The 22,524-nt window shown below is 41.2% G+C and overlaps 1 protein-coding gene across 2 annotated transcripts in view; it reads left to right on the forward strand.

The window, feature by feature from the left end:
* The window catches only part of tle5 (TLE family member 5, transcriptional modulator), a 48,687-nt gene extending 26,580 nt beyond the window's left edge, over window positions 1-22,107 (forward strand). Inside the window, exons 3-7 of one of the 2 annotated variants that reach the window (XM_044361577.1) lie at window positions 442-505; window positions 6,503-6,547; window positions 14,218-14,280; window positions 15,069-15,143; window positions 17,595-22,107. In XM_044361577.1, coding sequence (XP_044217512.1) covers window positions 442-505; window positions 6,503-6,547; window positions 14,218-14,280; window positions 15,069-15,143; window positions 17,595-17,819 — 472 coding nt within the window. In that variant the 3' untranslated portion in view covers window positions 17,820-22,107. Of the gene's footprint in view, window positions 1-441; window positions 506-6,502; window positions 6,548-14,217; window positions 14,281-15,068; window positions 15,144-17,591 lie in introns of both variants that reach the window. The other variant, XM_044361576.1, reaches the window with a different exon arrangement.
* The last annotated feature ends 417 nt before the right edge of the window (window positions 22,108-22,524 follow it).

Raw genomic sequence — 22,524 nt, forward strand, 5'->3', positions numbered from 1 at the left:
TTAGATGTGACTTGTTACTTCACTGCCTCTGCTCTGATTTAGAAAGCAGAGATTTTTGGCTAGACGTGTCTGTGGAGGTCAGAATATGTTTGACCTCCTCCTGTCAGCTGTGAAAACGCTCCCACTGAATGTTGGCGATCACAGTGAAAACCGTGCCGATGACGACGATGGTAACGATGATAATGGAAGCGGTGATGATGATAAAGATGGTAATGGAGGGAGAGATGATGACAATGGAGGTGGTGCTGATGATGATGAAGGTGGAGGCAGCGATGAGGGCTGAAGCGATGATGAAAATGGTGACAGTGCCGTTGGTGAAAGTGGAGGTAATGATGATGAAAGGGGATAGAAGTCACCTGGTGTCAGCACTTTAGAAGGGAGATTGTCTAGCTAGCTAACAAGGTCTGACTCCCTGCTTCTCTCCTCTTCCTCTCTCCCCAGTTTGAAGCTTGAGTGTGACAAGTTGGCCAGTGAGAAGTCAGAGATGCAGCGTCATTATATCATGGTGAGTGAAGCTGTGTGTACGTGCCTGTGTGTTTGTGTATGTCACAGCATGTTTTACCAATGTAATATTTGACTTTTGTGTAAATTCCCTTTTTCGTTGTTTCACATACAGCACTACAGATGTTGATGTTTATAGGCAAAGACATTTTCTATTCTTATATTTTCACCCCATCTGTGAAATACTCTTTCTTTTTTTGTACTTTATTTTTTATGTGTTGTTTGTAATTGCTCTTCTTAAAATTGTTCTACTAAAGGATAATTCTGGTTCATTACAACTTGGATCTTATTTTCATAGGTTTGGCCATCTGTTCTATGTACTCACAAAAATGTACTTCCAAGTTAATTGCTGAAGTCTTGGAATGCGGCAACACTGTGAAACACAAGTCAGACTGGAAAGGAAATATAAACAATTAAATTCAAAGTCATACATGTTTTAAACAAAGCCTCAGGTTAGCCAGAAGGGATGGAAATCTTTAAAGGGGACATAACATGCTTGGTGTGATTTTCTGTTGTTTTTATACTGTTATGATGTTGGATGTCTATGTTAGACATGGTCAAAGGCCCAAAACATGAGGTGAATGTATGTAAAATGCTTCCTGCAAGTCAAAAGCTCAGGCTTCAGCCTGCTCTGAATGCTTCGTTCACAATGTTACCTCTACTTCACTCTCCTGATGACATCAGATTGTTTGCATATGCCTGTAATTGGCCGTCCATTTCATAGACTTTGTTGTTTAGGTTGTCCACTTGTATATTTCAGATCAGATTCAGGCTCAAACATGTACAGATGTGTTTGTTTGTCCATTTTGCATAAAGAACGAGAAAAAGAAGTGAATTCCTTTTACTACTGTTTGTTTACATAGCCTCCCAAGCTGCTGGAAGTCTGCGGAGATGTAGCTTCCAGAAGCTAACCAATCAGAACAGAGTGGGCTCATCGGGAGGGGGGCCTTAAAGAGACAAGAGCTAAAACGGCCTGTTTCAGACAGAGGCTGAAATCAGGGGCTAGGTAAAAGGCCAGTATAAGAAAAAAAAGGAGTTTTTTAAATTGTAAATCACACAAAGATATTCCAGTCAAGCCCCAGAGTAAAAATACAGACCTGGAAATGTGCATGATACATCCTCTTTAATCTCATTATCTGCTTAGATTTTGATTCCTGGTGTCACAGTTTGATTCAGTAATGATAGAGTGCTCTACTGTGCTGTTACTAACATTATGACCCCATCAGTAGAGAACACCCTCACTGCTGCAAAGCTAGTTCCAGGGAAACCCAACGTTGAAAATATTTAATTATGAAAATAAGGCTCCAGTTGAAATAAACCGGAATAATCCTTTAATATTCACAGCCTTTTGTTTCTGGAGTTATGTGTGATTCCTTCTCCTTTTGTTCCTTTTTCTCCCACCTCTTTTTGTTTCTTCCCCCCACACATACATGTTCACACACAAACATGCACACACAGATGTGCTTGCCCGCTCTCTGCTCCACCTCGGGGCTAATCTCATTGTTGCTGGCCGTGGCTGTGTAGCCGTCTGATGTTTTGCCTCTAATTGATCCTCTGACTGGCTTTAATCTCATCTAATCTGTGCCGCCGCACTGCTCTCTCCACCATCAGCCAGCCAGCAGACACACACATATGCACACACTCACACATGCACTTCCTCTCCGTGTGTTGCAGGCAGGCGTGAGTGCACACACACACACACACACACACACGCTCAGGCGTTGTCAGCCCGATAGCAGCCACACACACATACATATTCTTGCGGAAAAGCAAAATCATTCAAGCACATGTGATGAAAAAAACATCACAGAAATTCTTGAAATTGAAAAATGTCTAGTTTAAGCTGTGTTTTAATATCTACTCTGTGACATTGACAAATATGTTTATTTTCTCTAGCCTGTAGTGTGTTTAATTACTGTGAATTATCCAGGTTAAGGTAATAGCTGAATTAAGCGTTTCCAGAAACTCTCCAGTTAAATTTACATGATTTCTTTGATGGTCGGGTAAATGTCTGGCAGGATGTTTGGTAGCCTACAGGCTGATATTATCATCACAAAGCAAGGATTGGAAGATGGAGAGTTTTCATCAGCGTTTGATATTTGTATTGATCAGTCTGTAGAGCACCATGAAGGGTACTGTGGCTTGCAGCTGTTTTGTTTTTGCCCCCCAAAAGTTGTTTTTTCTATGACTGCTTGCCACGGTCTGTCTTTTTGCTTTTTATAAACACTGCTTTGCTAATGCTAAAAGAAACCAGACAAAGCCGTATACATGGCTGTCTTTTTTTGTTCTGTGTAGAATTTAACCCCTTCCCCACCTCGTCATGCATGCGTTATATGCCCAAACATTCACTCTAGAAATGACTAACTCCATATTTGTACATTTCTATTATGTAAATTTTTAATCAACCTGCTCTTTGTTCTCTTACCTATTGGCAAACATTACTGGCACAGGAGACATGTAAGAGAAAATACAAAGCAGACCAATCACACCTCTTGTAGTGCTCACGTATCCTGCTGAGTAGCTGTGATTACATTTTTGAGTAGATGCACATAAGCTACAAGCCTACATCAAGCACACCTATTGTACAAAGGTACAGTGAGTGATAACTACTGTCACTTTTAATTAGAAATTCAAGCTACTGTTTAAATGTGGGAAAAATTGAATATACGATCTGTTATGATCTGATTGAATTAAACACTGACTGTGCATAAGTGTCCATGCTGCTGGCTCCAGTGGGGTGTGTTAGAAAACTGCACCGTCACTTTGATCCATTACATGCCCTGTTGCCTTATCAATAAACTGGCCAATTAGTTATCTTCGTTAAAACTGAATGGAGGAAAGTAGCGAGCCATGAATAATCATGACACCAAACCATCAGAGAAGTAATGCGTAGCAGCGTTTTGGATTCAAAACCACAAACGGAAGATTTGTGGATAAATCAGAAGTCATCTGTTCGGTTCTCAACAAATTACATGTTTGTTCCCATTTGTTCAATCATGATTTTTTAGAAAGTAACAGCCCTAATAGGGATTGTGATACTTTGACACAGCAGTAAAATCCAGACTTCACTCTAGCTGTAATCAAATTGTGGACAATCGCTGTAGCTTGGGTTATCGAATCTTTGAAAAGCAATGTTATTTATATTTTTCTCGGAAATACAAAGGGATTTTGTTCCGTTGAAACCGTCCTCAGATTCAGTTCAAAATGTTGCGATAAAATTGAACTATGAATGCAATATTTCTTACCCCTCCTCCTTCACCCTCTCCCTTACACATACACACACACACACAATCACCATGCAGGTGCAAACACAAACACATACAGACACACCATGCACGTACACACGCACACTTTCAATCGCACTTCCACTCCATCAGTGGCAGGCCTGGCCTTGTATCCCCACTACGACCCCCACCCCCCCCCCCTCCCAACTCTTCCTCTAATAGCATATCGGGTTGCCCTACTCCCCCGGCCAGCGGCAGCACCTCCATTTCCCCAGCGCTGTAATTACTTTAGGGAGTTTCCACGTGGGCCTGAGCAGCTACAGAGAAAAAGAGAGAGTGTGTGTGTGTGTGTGTGTGTGTGTGTGTGTGTGTGTGTGTGTGTGTGTGTGTGTGTGTGTGTGTGTGAGACTTAAGTCACTTTCAGGGACACATACCAAACTTAAGTCACAAGAATCATATAAAACATCAGATAATAAAGCTTTAATATCTGCAAGAGGAATGTAAGACTCAAGTTTGCAGTTCATTTCATTTAAAACGTGCATAATACCTGAAACCAGTTCTGCCAACATTAGTGTGAACATGAGGGATATCTAAGGTTAAGAAGTTACTGGATCATGTACTATAGTTACTAGATTTAAATGAGAGAAGAGATGTGAGGTAGTTTGGAAGCTGAATAGATGAATAATATGAGATGGTTTTTTCTTGTCTGTAAGGAAGTCCAAGCAGCCGTGTGATAAAAGAGAACAATGATGAGTATGAAATTTCTCATTTGTGATAAAGCGTAGCGCACTATGATACACAGGGTTTAACTGCTGAAGCGTTGATGGGGCAGCATGACGGTACAGAATATCTCCAGAGTCGAGGACAGACATGAAGGTTGACTGCACAATAGTTTTACGGCTGGAAGAAGACAGACAACCTTTAATTCTATACAAGAAGCCTAGTTTGATTTGTAATTTCTGAGTCAAATGTTGAATCTTGAATGATAGTCTGCTGTCAAGCCAAATTCCTAAGTATTCGTATGACTCAGCAAGAGTAATATGGGTGCCATTTAAGGTTTTAATGGCAGGATAGTCAGAGTCACTGGTGGAGGTGGAGAATACCATGCACTTGTTCTTCTCTGCATTTAAAAGTAGTCTGTGATTAAGGAGTGATAATTGGAAAGCATCAAAGGCAGACTGAAGACGAGTCAGGGCCTGGGCTGAGGTGGAGCCTGGGGCATATAAAATTGTATCATCTGCAAAAAAACGGACATTAAAGGATTGATTAGGTAGAATTATGTTATTTATGTAGCCCATAATGTAAACAGCAATGGACCAGAGATAGACCCCTATGCAACCCATTTCTGATGTTAAGAAGGCTTGACTGAGTGTTTGAAATAAATGTAAGTCTATGTAAACACCCCAAAAGTGACTTAAGTAAACCTGTGTGTGTGTGTGTGTGTGTGTGTGTGTGTGTGTGTGTGTGTGTGTGTGAGAGAGAGAGAGAGAGAGAGAGAGAGAGAGAGAGAGAGAGAGAGAGAGAGAGAGAGAGAGAGGAGAGAGAGCAAGAGAGAGTGAGAGAGAGAGAGGAGAGAGAGAGAGAGGGAGAGAGAGGGAGAGGGAGAGAGAGAGAGAGAGAGAGAGAGAGAGAGAGAGAGAGAGAGGGAGAGGGAGAGGGAGAGGGAGAGGGAGAGAGAGAGAGAGTGTGCGCATTTATGTGTGAGGAGATCTGTGTGTTTGTTTTCCAGCGACAGAGCCAGTCCCCCTGCAGACAGTGGGTGATTAACAGGGTTGACGCCTAGAGGGTGGCCCTCTCATTAACACTGAACACACACACACAAATGCGTACACACACACATACACACAACAGAGGCTCTTTCTCTACTGTCTCTCCTTTTCTCTCTCAGTTCCTTTTTCCTATTTGTAGCAGTGTGTCCTCTCTTCTTTGTGTATGTGCGCATGCAGGAGTGTTTACGTGTGAATATGTTTGTAGAATCAAAATCTTGGATCTTGGGAACCTTCAACACATAAAAAGATGTCTCTCTTATTTTCAACCTGAGCCTTATTGTCTAGTTTTTAGCATCACAGTGATTGAAAATCTTCAAAATTGCAAAGTTGTATTTTGCGGGGAGCTCTATTCTCCATCGCACATCAGCGGAAGTCTGGGAAATATTAGGAGTATTTTTAAAATTGTCTATCATTGTCATGTATTGTGAGATTTTTTTTTTAATTATATGAATTATTACCACAATTTTGTTGTCATTATGAACATCACAGACCAATTACTAAATCAATCATCATTTCCAAAATATTTAAGATGACTGCTGAAAAAGAGAGTTTAAGTCTGACTTCGTTTTGAAGTGTAATAAACATCAACAACACAATACATATGATTTGTCATCATTATCCCTGTTTTTGCTTTAATTTATCCTGATTCGTCACTGTGACTGACAACATTGTAGAAATTAAAAAACTTGGACACGCTGATCTCACTGCAGCTTAAGTGTTACTGTGTTGAAAGGATGTGTTGTTAGATTTTTGGGGAAGCGCCAACACTCCGTTTTTAACTGGAACACTTCAGCATACACTGAGTGAGACTGCATGTAATTATCAGGCTCTCAAAAAATAGCACAAAAGAATAATGCTAGTTGCATAGGAAATGTTATAGCCTGGATCTGGATGGTACAGGAATTATGTGTCTATGTTCTTATAATTTTAAGGTGAGTTGTCCAACGGTCTCCAAAAATTTCCCATGAGCACAAGATTAAATCTTCTCTCTCCTCTCTCCCTTTCCAGTACTATGAGATGTCCTATGGGCTCAATATTGAGATGCACAAACAGGTGAGTCTACATTTAAACTCTTCTATTTCCATCACATAGCATAGAAAACTGCTTGATGTGTGTAAATAGCAGATTGCAAAAGATACTGGAACATAGAAGGCTGCTTGTTTCTGCTTGTGGGACAGGTTTTTGTACATGCTGTACATGCTTATGGAGCCAGGCCAGAAAAAAATGCATGACAATATTGTGTTAAAAGTTCTTCAGCCAACTTCTTATGAAATAAACTTGTAAAAGGTAACATTTTCCATATTTCTCTACACCAGGATGTCTGAGATATAGCGGTGCACACGTTTATACGCATATTACACGCAGCAAGTCATGTGATTTAAAGGCAGTTTATAATCAACCAAACCACTGGTTCACAAGAATGAAACTGTTCGTGTTTTCCACTAATAGAGCAGCAAAGTAACCAGATAGACAGGTGACGTAAATTTGCATTTTAATGTTTTCTTTTAATAACTTAAATGTGTCTTGAACATAAAGCACAGAACTCTGCCAGATAGTTTAACCATACTTCAGGGTAATTTTATGGCCATCACTTATAAATATTTTAACTTTAAGAGATTATTTTTTTGTCAGTTTCCTATTGGGAATGGCTCTAAATACTATGGTGCTCATGAGCTTCAACAGCTGTGGCTGCGGCGAAGCCAATGAAAAGTCTGTAACCAAAATGTTGCTGTTTCAATAAACGTTGAGCTGACAGTGAGTGGGAGTTCCTCTTTTGCATGACTTCCTACGCACATGTGTGCCAGGTGTGCATTAGACAATACTCACTATGGACAAGCCAGCAAGAGACTAGAAAACTGTAGCAAAGTCAGAGCAGTATTTTGTGCAATTCATGTGAAAATGATCCAGAATTCAAAATTGAATTGATTCAAGCTGCTGAATATAAATGAATATTAAGAGGTGGTTTTTTTGGTTTCGTTTTTTTTTTTTGTTTGTTTTTTTACAAACTCCACATCTATCGTCTGTCCACCTTTAGCAGTGTGGATAACATCAATTCAAACTTGATGACTGAATGGACTATGAGTCCTTTGCAGTCTGTCATCGCTGTTGCTTGTTATTCTTATTGATTCGGTTGTTGTTCTTATCGATGATTCATCTTTGGGAATTTCACGGCCATCGAAACCACGGAGCTGCTTCAGCTGCCGGTCACTTAACGTGTTTGCAAAAAAAAAGAGAGAGAGAGAGAGAGATGAAGAAGAAAACTTCCACAACCTTGAACATCCAAAATAAGTCCTCACACGTTGTTGCTCTGTGGATGTAGACACAGCTGTGCGTTCCCATCCCCGTTCCAACACTGTACACCTGCAGCTCACTGATTGGCAGGTGTGAATTGTAGAGATAATCTCCCATCACTTTGGGAGTATTCAGAGACATTTGAGTGATGTCACTGGAGGCTGTGTGTAAATGCAGGGGCTGAGGGGTTTTTTGTTTTTGGGGGGGTTTTTTGGTGCCAAATAAGTTCTCTTTATACTGTACACAGTGTTCCTATTTTGGGGAGTATGAAAATGTGTTTTAAGGAAGTTTAGGAATTGCACAAAAATATCTACTCCACATTTAATCCCTTTTATAGTTTTTGACTGTACAGTCATTTCATACATATAGTCATTTCATTTCCGCATCTTCTTTTATCTGCAATAAAACATAGATAGCAGTCGCCCAAATCCAGTGAAGTCAGTACAGTTACAATCAGCTGGGCTTTTAGAAACAGAAAAAGAAAATGTAGCCTTCAGCGGACAGGGGAGGGGTGAGAAGCCTGTGCTCATACATCAGTTGGTGTGGCTGAAGCTGGGGGAGTAATTTATGCTCGGGCTGTAGGAGGGAGAGAGCGATGGGCCTCCGAAGGGCCAGCCCTTATCGGTGACCTCGTCTGGCGCTGCCCGTCCGCACACAAACATGCACACTGTCTTATGATTGACGGCGCACACTGACAGCCATATTGGAAGAGGCGAGTAGGCTTTGACAAATGGACACACACATACACTAACACACACGCACAGAAGTGGCAGCCTCCGTGATTTAAAGACCTTCACATATACGCACCCACACAATCTCTGAAGTAGGAAGCACAAGACGGGCACTGTGTGATGCATGCAGGTCCAACACACTAACACACACACACACACACACACACACACAGACTGTTACAGGAAAGCAAGCAGAACACACACACACACACACACACTTTCAGCCTTATGTGTGCAATTCATCACACCCTTTTCCTTTATCTGACAGGGATGAAATTCACAGTCACAAGTGGGGTTGTGTGTGTGTGTGTGTGTGTGTGTGTGTGGGTTGAGCCTGCCAGCACAAGCATTAGTGTGTATGTGCATGTGTGTCCCTCCATCAGCCTGTACACTTGTATATTTGTGTGTGTGTGTCTGTTACTGGCGCGTGTTCATAAGCAGCTGTGTGTTTTCTTTCATGTGTGCTCCTGTTATCCTGTGTGTGTGTGTGTGTGTGTGTGTGTGTGTGTGTGTGTGTGTGTGTGTGTGTGTGAGTGAGTGTGTGTGAGTGTGTGTGCGCGTGCGTGCTGTCTTTGTGCACTGTGTGAGTGGGTGCGGAGACTCGCTAGTTCCATTAGAGAGTTGAAATTGAAGGGGATGTGTGGAAACGAGTGTCGAGGAGCATTCATGTCGAGGCCTATTGTGCAGCGCCGGTTTCTCCCCCACCCCTCTCCTGCTCCTCCTCCTCCCTTTTCCACCTCTGTCTCTATTTCCCTCTCTTTCTTTCTCTCTCGCACTCTCACACATTCAATTGCTCCCTCTTGATCACTCTGTCCTACTCAATTCAAAAAATGCCTCTCCACTCTGTCTGTTCACTCTCTCTCTCTCTCCCTCCCTCCTTTCTCTTATCTCTTCTCTCTCTCTTTATTTCTCTCTCTTTTTTTTTTGGTGAAGAGAAGGAAGGTTGAGTTGTGGATTGAACTGGGAATATGTTGAATGAAGCCATATTGTTTTTTTGGGTCCTCTTTGTCTTTCTATTGTTCTGTTCTGTTTTCTCACCGTGTTTTGCGTTTAGTCCTAAATATGTGTCTAACCAGACAACATACCCTAGCATCCATGTTTTGTTTGTGGTGTTGAGTTTTCATTTTGCACAATGCTACAGTATGGCATTTGCCATATTAAATAATGTACATTTTTATGCCAAGCAGTTGTCATTACACTGAGTGGATAGTAGAGCCGATTCCAAACACAGTCATTTATGCTGCAAGGACGTGTGCCTGTAGTTTGAACTGTAGAAGAGCTCGGGACTACTTGTTCTTGTCAGCATTAGTTGAAACAGAAATATTCATAAATTTTATTTAAGTAAAGTAGCAATAGTACAATGTTTTCATACTCCACTACAAGTAAAAATGCAGAAGAATTATAAGGTAAATGATACAAATTTAAAAAACACTCATATTGCTGAATGGTCCCTTAAAAAGTGTTTATTATGTACTATCATCATATATTATATTATTGGATTATTACTGTAAAATACTGTATTGTATTGTATTACTGATTATTATCACAGTAAAAAGTACATTTCCCTTTTAAACATTTTGAAGCAGAAGTATAAAATCGCATAAAATATACTGAACTTTAGCTTTGTACTTTTATGATTATTTTCCAACACTGCTTGTCAGACTGTGTGTGTGTGTAATACAAGTGTGATAGCTCAAATTCAAATTAGCTTTTAATTGTGCAAAGAAGGTAAATTTTTAGGTTTTGAATCTTTTTGAGATCTTGATGAACAGGTATCATGCTCTGGGGTATTCTTGGCAGGAAGCAGTAACACAAGACACTCAAATATGGAAACTCATGCAGGGACGAAACCAGGACGCTTTTAGGAAGTCTGTGAAATGTTTGGGTTTGTTTAGGCTGCCTTCCATACTTCTTAGAAACGCACTTTTAATCAACTTGAACATATTTTTGTCTCTGTGTTTGCTCTCCGTTCTGAGTGTCTTGCACCAGGCTACGTTTTGAAATTACAAAAGATGAAGCATTTTTAAATAGCCAAAAAAAAGCAACAAAGACATCTCTAATGGAATATACTTCGTCTGTTGCCGATCCTTGATATGTTTGTCTAGTCTCACAGCCCAGTTTTATATTGTATGTTTTATTTGTATACATATAATGCTCTCGTCAGTGAATGTGTGCTCCACTTGAGGAAAACTAGAAAGAAGTGGAGTAAAATGTAAAGAGAGGACAAAAGAAAGAAAGAAGCATTCATATATTTAAGGAAAAAAAAGCTGAGGTAGAGATACAGAGAAGAAGATGTAAGAGAGCGCAGATAAAAGAGACAGAAGCAGGGTTGGGGAAAAAAAAGAGATAGACAGCATAAAGGGTACTGAAAAAGAGGAAGAATTGTTAGCATGGAGCGAGTCCCGCCGAGACATTTTAGAGAGACGTTTTAAAGATGTCAGGGAGTGTGTATGTGTAATGATGAGCAGATCGGAGTGAAACGCTTGATGGGGAGCTGTGCTCTGCATGCCTAATGACTGTTAGGAGGGCCCCTCTCTCCTCATCGCGACGAATTAGGCTCTAACACAATTACTGCTGCTCTGCATATCTCAGACGGATTGGATGATTACCAACCAAATGTGATAATAGACCTGCGTGTGAGAAAGATAGGGAGTGTGCATGACGGAGAAAGTGGAAAGTGTGTGTGTTTGCATGAATGATTGCTACTTTGTGTGTATGTGTGTAATTGCATGTGCATCCAAGAGTTTTGAGAAAGAGTATTAAGTACAAGCAACTTAATTAATGAGGTAAATAAAGAGATTCTGATATGTGTGAGCATGTATATAGCCTCTTTCACACATAGTTCCCGGTAAATTACTGGAATAACCTTTCAGGCACCGCTAGTGATTTTCACTATTCACACATGCAGCTATATTCAGGAACATTTCCATCTTGCGCCTTTTCACACGTGCCATGGCAATGCCGTAATAGATGGGGCAAGGCAAAGCCCAGCAAACGGTGGTAATGCAATACTTATGGATGCCAACCGCCATAAAACTCAACAAAGGAAGAAGAAGTTGGGGCAAGGTCAGATGTACGTGGCGGAAGACGTGCCAATGTTCTTGTAATGTATTTCATATTCCACAGGTTTGCGAGACAAGAAATGTTTTTTCATGATCCACTTGAATCAGGAACAAGGCAACCGTAAATAAGCCGCAGATTCAAATGTGTCATCAGCGGAGTCTTGTGATCGGTTTTCTCGCTCCGTGTGAAAGCATCTTTCAGCAGATAGATGTAACCCTTTACATGCTTGTCCCTGCAATGTTACTGTTTTCATTCACAACACAGCCATACCGGCATTTTCCCTGAAATGTTAGGCTGCTAGGTCTTGAGATGGGAAATTGGTGGTACAGATTTCCTGAATATCCATCCCTGCTCCCATTCACACATGACCCCATGCAGGAAATGTTTCTGAATGTTTCAGGGATAGACTGTGTGTGTGAAAGGGGCTTATGATGCAAGATATGTGTGCCCCAGTCTGAGAAGGTCATAGCAGATGTTTCCCATACAGATGAGAGTGTGGTTTGAATCACAATTTTCATACAACGACGGTTTAAAGAATAGGTCTGGAGATATTCTATATTATCCGGTGATATATATATGTCAACCAATCCAATGAAAAGACCAAAACCAGCAATGAATTGATGCTACTATGTAGTATTGTTTGTGCAGCCAAAGCCTGATTATTCCTCTGTTCTGTAGAGCTTCATTGTAGTCCAAATGCTATTGTAGTCCAACTGAAATTAAATTGCCTTTTTTTTATCTACTACAGCACACATATCTGCTCTGTAAATCACTTCTGTGTTCTCCTTTGAGAAAAAATCAGAAACCAAAAGGGAGAAGTTTATATTTTAAATTCTTTGATTTAAAATATAGTAGTAGTTTTACATGAATTCAATTTAACCGTTCCACCATCCGCTTGTGTGAGTGGAGACCGTAATTCAGTACAGCAAATCAGATCTTGAATGAAGTGATAACGTGGCGTTTGATCATAGGCAGAGCAGACGGGTCACACTGAGCCTGATAGCATCCTGCTACACAACACAAGAGCCACCGACTCTGAACAACAGCCCACATTAACTTTCCTGCTAAAGTCTCCTTCTTATCTAACTCACAAACATGAACACACATCTTGTCCTGCATCTTAGCTTGTTGAACAAGCCACCAAACAAACATTCATCAGGGAAAGGTGCACTGCTAATGTCAGTTAGCAGGCTAGACAGCTAATTAGCTGCTCAGCTGCAGCACATTAAACAGCATGTAAACATGATATCACACCTGCAAATGTCTGTTAGATGCTGGTTTGGTCTTTGCTCTTCAAAATTCCTGTTAGCAACACGCTGTCTGTTCATGACGTGTAGCTTCAGTAGTTTGTTTACTTTGTCTCAGTTTGATACAGATAGCCTGCCAGCTAATGTCAATCACAAAGGGTACACTGCAAAGCTGTGAATAGATGTAAATTAAAGTTTGCCACAGCATCTCCACTACGATACCTGCAGTTGCTGGATTAGCTGATAGAGATTTAACGTCATATTTGCCACTTCATATGACGCCTGCTGCTACATACCAAGAAACACACCTGTACAGCCAAATGAAGCACAGTCAGTGATAATGGTATAAATTGTCAACTAATTTATGGTATAAATTTGCAACTAAAGTGACAACACCTGTGTGTGTGTGTGGACCACGGGTATGTATGAGCCACTCCATTGCACTGGGTGACGTGTTCCTTCATTAGCATGAGCATGGCTTCCGTAGTTTATTTTGAGTCAATCCCACATACTTCGTCCTGCTGTCGTAAATACTCATCACAGCATTAAGTCCGTGACTGAAAGTAGTCCTTAACAAATAGGCTATACCACTTCATCCTATTTGACTAACATTTGCTTTAGAATTATTTTGCTTTTTTTTTTTTTTAAATGAAACTACATTTTTGACCTTTTTTTTATAGATTAACAGCTTAAGTAGGAAAGAATGGGCTCAGAGCTAAGAGCCACAGACAGGGTAGGGAAGTCTAGGACATACATACCCAACAGGCCGAGAGCAAAATTAACCTGACCCAGACCTCTTTTGAGTGACACATTGGTATCATGTCACCTCAGCTGTCATCTTTCAGCTGCCCTCCAATCACCACAATTAGCAAGGTTGGTGTGTAATGTAGGAGCTCCGGACGATGAAGTAAAATGGCTTGTTCAAAACTAGCTGATACAAAAAAGAAATATTGACAATAAAAAAGACATCCATTTAAGGACAACTGGACTGAGAAATATGTGTTCATTTCACACAAGGAAAGCACAAGACCTACTGTAGGTGCTTGATTTACAATGAAACAGTTGCCATAATGAAGAGTGGGAACGCAAAACACCACTGCAACTCCAAACATGCCTGTTTTGAACAAATGAGCCCAAAAACTTGGTTACAGAATGATGTCCTGGAGTTTTTGTACTGAAATATCATCATGTAATGCACCCTTACTGGACCGTGGACACAGTGGAAATGTATTAAGTGGATCTCCAAGACTATTATTCAGTAACCCTGGTCTAGACTAACAAAAGACTAATACATCTTTGGTTTCGGTCTTTTCAAGGGATTTGTTTACAATAAAAGAAATATAGAAAAACAACAGCCATGTTATCTAACTAAATGTTTCTCCCTTCGCAGGCTGAGATAGTGAAGAGATTGAACGGGATCTGCGCGCAAGTCCTGCCCTACCTGTCTCAGGAGGTAAGCGCACACACTCAGACACACACTGACAAAAAGACGTCACTAACCCCCTGACCCTCAGTCCTATTCCTTACATCCTGGAATGAGATCACCCTCATTCCCGCCTCATTACCTCTCCACCTCGCTGACCCCTCGCTCGGCATCCCTACCTCCACTTCTCTCCTCCCGTCATTCATCATCACTCGTGTTCTCTTCCACCTCACTCTCACTTTATTCCTCCCTCCCCCACCTTGATTCTTCTCTGCCATATTCAATCTATCCCTTCCTCCCAGTCGTCCCTCCCCCCTTCCCCCATTTTGGGCCTCCACTTCCTCTCCCCCCCCTTCTCTTTATCCCTCCCTTCTACGCCGCCTCCTCCATCCCACTCTTCTTTTCCTTTCTACATGTGTGTGTTTGTGTGTGTCAGCATAATAAATGGTTGTGTGATTCAGATAAGCCGTGCTCTTATCTGCCCACCAGGGGGTTGACCTCCACCCATTACAGCACACCAGCCGACCATCCATTCACCAGTGTCACACAAGACCTTTGTGTGTGTGTGTGTGTGTGTTTGTGTGTGTGTGTGTGTGACTGGATGAATAGCTGAATGGCCGGAGGGGGGATGGATGCATCACCAGAGAGGATTGTCGGGTCTCTGTTGGGACTATTGATATTGATCTAACCTCTCCACCTCTCTCTCTTTCCCCAAACTCTCCTCCCCTTGTTTCTGTCTCACTTTCATTGTCTCTCTCACTTTCAACCCCTCATCTTCACCCCCACCTCTCCCCTCCTCCCCCCAACCTCATCTCCAGCACCAGCAGCAGGTCCTGGCAGCTATAGAGAGGGCCAAGCAGGTCACCCCCCCAGAGATGAACTCCATCATAAGGGTACGATGTTCCAGCCCCCAGCCACGCCTGTGGGCCTGGTGATGGCTAGAAAAGTGCAATTATTGATCATTATCATAAATTCTATTATTTTCTTTAATGACATTTATTTATTGGCTTATTGTTTGTAAACATTCTCTGCTTTGACATTTCAAAGGAGGAATAAGTAATGTAGCGTTAAATAAACAGGTGGATCAAATCTGAATTCCAGTCTGTGATCGTTCATGATGGATACTTTGATACTTATTAAGTTTCTATACCTTTTTAAAGTGTTGCAAACGTTTTATTTGTTTTATATGATCACAAGGTTCTTAGTGATGTAAATGCAGGTCTGTGCCATCTTTACTTAAATAGTGTGCGGCTGTACCAATGAAAGAATCCTTGAAGCTTACACCAGAGCCACTATCGTTTTTCTACAAACAACCCAAGGAAAAAATGGATAAATAAATATATTGAACAAAAAATTGTAATATAGCTCATCTTTAACATAAATCATAAAAGAGATACATTGATTGGCCAGAATAAGTGAATGATATCCAGTACAAAAGTCCTGTAATAAATACAAGCTTTGTGAAGCATGATTTTAATTGGCAGCGAGTTTTTTGATTCATATTCAGTTTTGAAGGAAATATTTAAAGGTGCACTCCAGCGATGTAGTATTGCACCTAAATAAAGTTTGGGGGCTTTGAGATACAAATAAAAAATTGAATGAATGCTCAAAATCAAAGGCGCAGAGGCAGAGTTATCCTCATTTTTAGTCCCTTGAATGGGTGGAGTCCTAAAAACGCTGAATCCTTCAATTCCCATAATGCAACTCAACAGTGTCTTTCATTAGTTGATGATCCCACTATGACATCATCAGGGTTATTTTCTCTGACTTGACAAACCAAAACAATAGTTTTTACAGGCTGAGTAGTACTCTTGATCCTCATATGTAAAATCAGTGGAGTGCCCCTTTACATTTGATTTATTTTTGACATTTTACCTTTTTTTTCACAATGAGCATCAAAGTATCAATTATACAAGATGGATTACATGGTACCCTCCTTCATCAATGCATGGTTAAAATTATTGATCACTAAAAATAATAAGACTAGCTTGCTAAAATACTGACTCAGTATGGATAGGGCATTAGCCAGCTAACCACAATCCTTCATCTCTGTGGCTGTAATGTTAGCCAGCTATACTTTATCAGCCTTATGCTAGCTAGCTTAGCTACTCCATCATTTTACCAAAGGTTTAATATTAGCTAGCCTAGCCACTCCATCATGTTTCTATTGGTCCAGTGTTAGCAGGGCTACCCACTCCATCACTGTGATGCATGATTCACTGTAGCCCCTTTTATACAGAGATCCTGCAGTATTGCCGGAAAGAAGACCTGTCATTATGCCGGCTTTGCTTTTTTTACACTGAAGCAAACAAATCCAGCATAATGTCGCCCCCGTGTGTAAATTTAGAAAGCATGCCAGCGTTCTGGAATCAGAGGCGTGACATGTAACACAACAGTGTCTGTGTCTAGTGTGTGTGGTCCCAACATGCCAGCTGTCCCTTTTACACAGACATCGATCCGGCAATGTGACTACCTCCACTGCTGGGTTAATGGTGGAGCAACAGCGCCCCCCTATTCCATATTTGTACCTTTTATACAGCAAGGCAGAATAATGGCACAACATTCCTGCCTTGAACAGGCTGTGTAAAAGGGGCTAACTAAACACAATTTTGTCAATTTTCTGATTCCTAATACTGTTTTCTTTTGATAGCTGCTAATATCATAATGAATTTTTACATGTGAAGTATATACTATAGAGCATTTGAGGTCTGGTTCTGAACGTAAAGCAGGGCTGTTGACTTTGTAGGTGTAGCCTGAGGAAGTCGGGGCTGTTCTAAACTGTTTATGAGAAGTCAGTCAGGATTGTCATAAAATCAACCCACTGATGTGTCATCATGTTGAGTGTGTGCACAGTGGGGAGTGATTAAAGTGCACAGGCGTGGCAGTAACAATTTTTCTTTCTTTATATTAAAATGAAATGCATGTGTACCCTGTGGGGATGTTTTTATGTGTATTTCCATGTGTTTGATTTTATGTCTGTCCTTTTGTTGAATTGTGGGCATCTTTTCTCTCCTCCTGCACTTAGTTTGCTTTCATCTCGGTGTTTGAGTTATTTCTTGAGGATGTATATTGAAAATTGCGTCTATTATAAATAACTTATGTGTGCTGCAGGTCTTCCGTCTCCTGCTGAGCGTGTGTTTTAGCTGTGATATGAGCCCTCCATCTATCCCATTGTGCTGGAGCCATTAGCGCTTTGCCTCAAGGGTTATACATTAAACATAGTTTGTAATGTATATTAGGTGTGAAGATTTTGCATTTCCATCCGTTTTTGTGTTTTGCTGTGATTGTGTGCTGAATCTATCCTGCTGTGTCTAAGATGTGCCTGGTTGTCTTCTGTGCAGCAGCAGCTCCAGGCTCACCAGCTGTCTCAGCTCCAGGGTCTGGCCCTGCCCATGACCCCCCTGCCGCTGGGCCTGAGCCAGCCAACCCTCCCCGCCGTCACCACCTCCTCCGGCCTCTTCTCCCTCTCCTCCCTGCTGGCCTCCCAAGCCCAGCTGGCCAAGGAGGAGAAAGCATCGCGTGACGGAGTCGACAGCCACCGCGAGGAGGACGGAGACAAGTCTGATTAGATGATCTCCCCATTCAGCTCTGTTTTTGTCCAGAGACCTGAAACCCCAGATCCAAAACCCCTTGGCCTACAGCCTCTCCCCTGGTCTCCCTCTCTCTGATCTTAGCTAACATGGGCTTCACCACAGCTTCAGCTACAGACCCTTACTAACTCCCATACTGTACCAGCGTACCTGAAGCCCTCAATGCCCAGCCTCTTATTGGGAGGGCTTTGGCATCTGCCCCTCATGTCCCCTCATGTCAGACTAGTCCTGATTTCATCATATTTACCACATTTCTTTACCTTCTCCTCTCTCTTTCACCATCAGAGTGTCTCTTTCTTATGTATTGTGTGTCTTTTTTTTTTTTCAAATACTTTTTTTTTTTTGGATGATTTTTTTTACCGAGACTCTCTTCTATTTCTGTTGCTTCCTGCCTTCCTGGCGCTCTGTCTCTCACTTCTCATTTCTGTTTAGTTTCTGTTTTTTCCTCCCTGCCTCTCTTCCTCCCCCCCCCCCCCCCCCCCCCCCCCAAACTCTTGCCTCTGTTCTGAGCGGGTCCTTGTTACGCAGGACTGATCTGTGAGACTAAACGCACCGTATCATAGGTGTTAAAACAGACTAAATGTTAAACACAGGGATTCTTTGGAAAGCTGTAAAACTTGTCAGACACAACACAGGATTCAAGCAAACTTCTTTTTCCTAAGAAAACGGTCTCACAGAGATCAGAAGTGTTGATATTTTTTGGCAGTTCAGATTGCATGCATCCATTCCAAGCTTCAAATTGGCTGTGAGTTTAGATGATGGATCGTTATCATCTGAGTTTTGTTTAAACAGTGCCCTCAAAAAGAGAGGAGAGTCCCTCTTGCATCGCTGTGTAAAGCTACACTCACGTCCTAACCAAAAACTGCTGCTTTTAGTTGCTTTAAGCTCCCAAAAAAGGAGACTCGTTGTAATGAGAAGACATCTCAAGTCGACAAACTAGAGATTTCGTGTATAATCCTAAATTCATATGAAGAAAGGAAAAGCACCTTCTTAAAGCAAACTTCATGCTGAGAGCTGTCAGGCTAGATAACAAACCCACCTTAGTAAGTAATCCCCCCCCTACTTACGATCCTCGCCTGACCCTGCGAGGTACGTTAGATAAATCCACCCAGCACCTTAACTGAAAGGCAACACTTTCATCAGTAGTTAAACAGAGCTGAGGCAGCACAGTGTGCAGCAAAAAGAACAGAGTTGCCACTTGACTCCTCCACCCTCCCACCACCCTTTTCATCTCTAATGTGCACTAATATTAGAGCAGACGCAGAGGGGAGAGAGTGTGCATGTTGTGTGTTTGACAGCAGAGGGCAGCATGTGTCTTTGAAGAATCCTCCTTGCCGGGTTCAGACCCGAGCAGAACATGGACAGGACAGTGACAGAGTACAGGGCTGTGTCACAAGGGGGAATGGCTTATTTATCCACTCTGTGTGTACAAACTTAATATACAGAGACTAGACTGGTGACATTAATCTCTGCATGCGGTCAGTCCCAGTCTCCGTTATTTGTCATGATCCAGCTCTTGAGATATAGTCTTTGGTCTGTTATAGGGAAAATCTCTGCGTGAAACAGAAACATAACCGGACCTGCTTTTGATTTGATTTCAATACTGTACGTTACTGTGCGTTTTGATTCATTCACATCTGTCACGTATCAGACTGACATTACACTATATTATACAGGTGACGCCTACACGCAACACTGAGTGGGAAATATCAATGACCTGATAATATGATATCAGTGTAGACCGCTCTGACGAAGCACAAGCAGCCTCCACAGCTGCTCTGATGAGTAAAAAAAAAAAATCCCACTCACACCCACACAGGTGTTTTTCAATCGCTGCGTCTAATTAGACCTCTAGTCAGGTGGACAGCGGGTGGCGCTACACCGGGAATCGTGTGATGTCACCAAACTCTGCAGAAAAATTTATCTCCAACAGTTGAAATCATAAATTAATAGTTTGTCATTTTTTCTTAACTAAAATGCCCCAAAATTGGTTCCAACTTCTCAAATATGAATATGTGATGATTGTCTTGGTCTTCTCTGATATCTTTGTTGTGAAAACAATCTCACCACATGGTCAATTTTTGTAGCTTTCCATTGTAGCACGCTGTCTTTCTCAGCAGTAAAAATCTTTGGGTTTTTTGGCATTATTTCCTTTTTTCTGACATTTTATGGACCATGAAATAATGGCTAGAATAATTGATAATGATATGCAGTTATATGCAGCTTTAATCCCACAATACAGTGTGTCACATTTGATAGACAACAAAATACAACCCTTCCGACACGAGTGCCTAGTTTCGTGAGTTTTCAAGCATTCCTAGCCCCTCAAAAACAGGTCCCTGTTGGCGAATAATGCGTCACCATGGCAACAGCGTTTGATGAAAACTCAAAATCTTCACTGTTTAGCATCATCAAGGTCTTACCACTTAGCTGACCAAATTTTAGGTGGATCTGGTTAACCTGCTAGGAGTAGTTAAAGTATGGGGCCTATAACTTCCTGTTGCCAGTAGATGGCGCTACTTGATGACTATGATTCAATATTGGCCTGTACACGTCTTCAGACCAGGACTCTCATCAAAAGTGAAATTTGGGAAAGATCTGACGATGAGGACTCAAGTTACAACAGTTTCTTTATTTCATGTCAAAACAGCGAAATTTGCCGTGTCGCCATGGCAGCAGCGTTCAGTGAAAACTTACAAGCTTCACAATATATCATCAAGATCTAAAGGCTGATGTCAGTCAACCCACACACAGGTCTAATCAGGCAGCTCAAGTTAAAATACCCAGGTGGGTGGACTGTGGGTACGTAGAGGCTTCAGCATGGCCACATGAAGTGTCTGCTTTCTAAAAGCTGAGATGAAATTTAACACGCAGAACTCACTGCAGACTTCAAGGCTGTTTCGCAAACATGATTTCAACAAAAACAAATCTTATTTTCAGCAGAGGTAACCAAACCTTTTACCTTATACACACACACACACACACGCACACTTTCTTAGCTTCTTCTCTGTTTTAATGGCTGCATTGTGAGTGAATAGATATGAAGAGTTTCATTCTAAATTAAACAATCCTGTTAACACTTCTCAAAATAATCTCTGGCATGACAATAAAGTACATTTTAGTGTTGAAGTCATTTGCTTCAAAACAGCAGCTTGATGATTGATACATCCCAAAGTTTGACACACTGACAGTGGAACAAATTGCATATTACGGCGTTGAGAATAAAACCCTTCATGTGTCAGAAAGTTAAGATGGCTGTTGATGACATCGGTGGGATGACTCCATCAATGACACCTATTGCTGTGTATGTATGTGAATACATAAACAAGGTGTGTATAAACGGTTGTACAGGTTGGTCGTCGATGATAAACCACAGAGATGAAATGTGTCGCTGTTCGTACTCCAGCTAAAAGCTAATATGCTATTCTGCTTGTGAATTTAAGCTCGCAGCACATCGTCCTCCCATTCAGCCACATACTGTATGTATCTAGCTACATACTGTACTTGTCGTAGTGATATGCAGAGCGCGTAGACAAAGCGAGACACAAACACATACATCACTGCATGTCTGTGGGGGAACCAGGATTCATTTCTTTCAAGTAGCGACATTATTTTTTAAAGAATGTTTGGTCCAAACTTTCTGTGATCAATGCACTTGTTTGTTTTTTTTCTTTCTCTTTTTTGTTTTTAAATATTAATCGATATGAACTAGAGAACGAGACTTGCAAAGCTGACGTTATAAACATACAAATGAAATTCTATGTATTTGTTAAAGTAGTTGGAGGCGCTCACCTCTGTATACAGTTATACATAGAAAGCTTTATGTGTATATGGCTGCATCTTCTCTTGTCTGTCCTGGATGATTCTTGTGCTATTGTGTTACAAAACTGATGTGACACCAGGGGGGAAACTGCAGTACGTTGACCTTTTGCCCTTTGACCCCTTTCCTCCTCTCTGACCACCCTCCCTTCCCCTTATTCCCATTCCACATCCCACTTCTCCAACTTTTTGCCCCCATAGCGTGAAGCATTGTAAGCGTTTTGAGCTTTGTAAAGGTCTTTTTTTAAATACTTATTTTGTGTATAATGTAAAACCTGAAAGTGTGTACTTTGGCAAAAAAAAATGTTTTGTGTCTGAAATCATAGCTTCATTTAAACAAAAAAAAAAAGAAAACTATAAAAAGTACAACAGACATTTACTATAAATAATATGAAATGTTCTGCAGTAAGGAAGGACTTCTGGTGCCTTACAAATAAAGTCAATCAAATCATAAGAAACGTTCTGCTCTTCTTTGACTCCAGAGTGACAAACTGTGGATAGCAGAGTGGTTCAAAAGCCGTGACCATGATGGAGGAGCTGATGATATTGTTTATTTCCAGTTTTAATGAAGATACACACCTGCACTCATATTACAGGACGGTGAACTTTATTAAGTTTTCCAGAGCAAACGATAAGGTTTTGTTGAATTTGCCACTTTCATAGGCAGGCGTTGATTTCTATTCATCTCATTAAGATATGAAAATCAACTTGCAGAGACCTAAGAAACTGGTGATCTATCACAGTTAACATTTCTTAGCCTGTATTTCTTTTTTAAGTTGCATGAATTTGGTGATTGCAGGTGCTTAAAGAGAAACTTTCGATGTTGCGTTCACAGAAAGTCCAACATCTTAGTTTGGTGTCTTTG

The sequence above is a fragment of the Thunnus albacares genome, chromosome 9, assembly GCF_914725855.1.
Source record: "Thunnus albacares chromosome 9, fThuAlb1.1, whole genome shotgun sequence".
NCBI lineage: Eukaryota > Metazoa > Chordata > Actinopteri > Scombriformes > Scombridae > Thunnus > Thunnus albacares.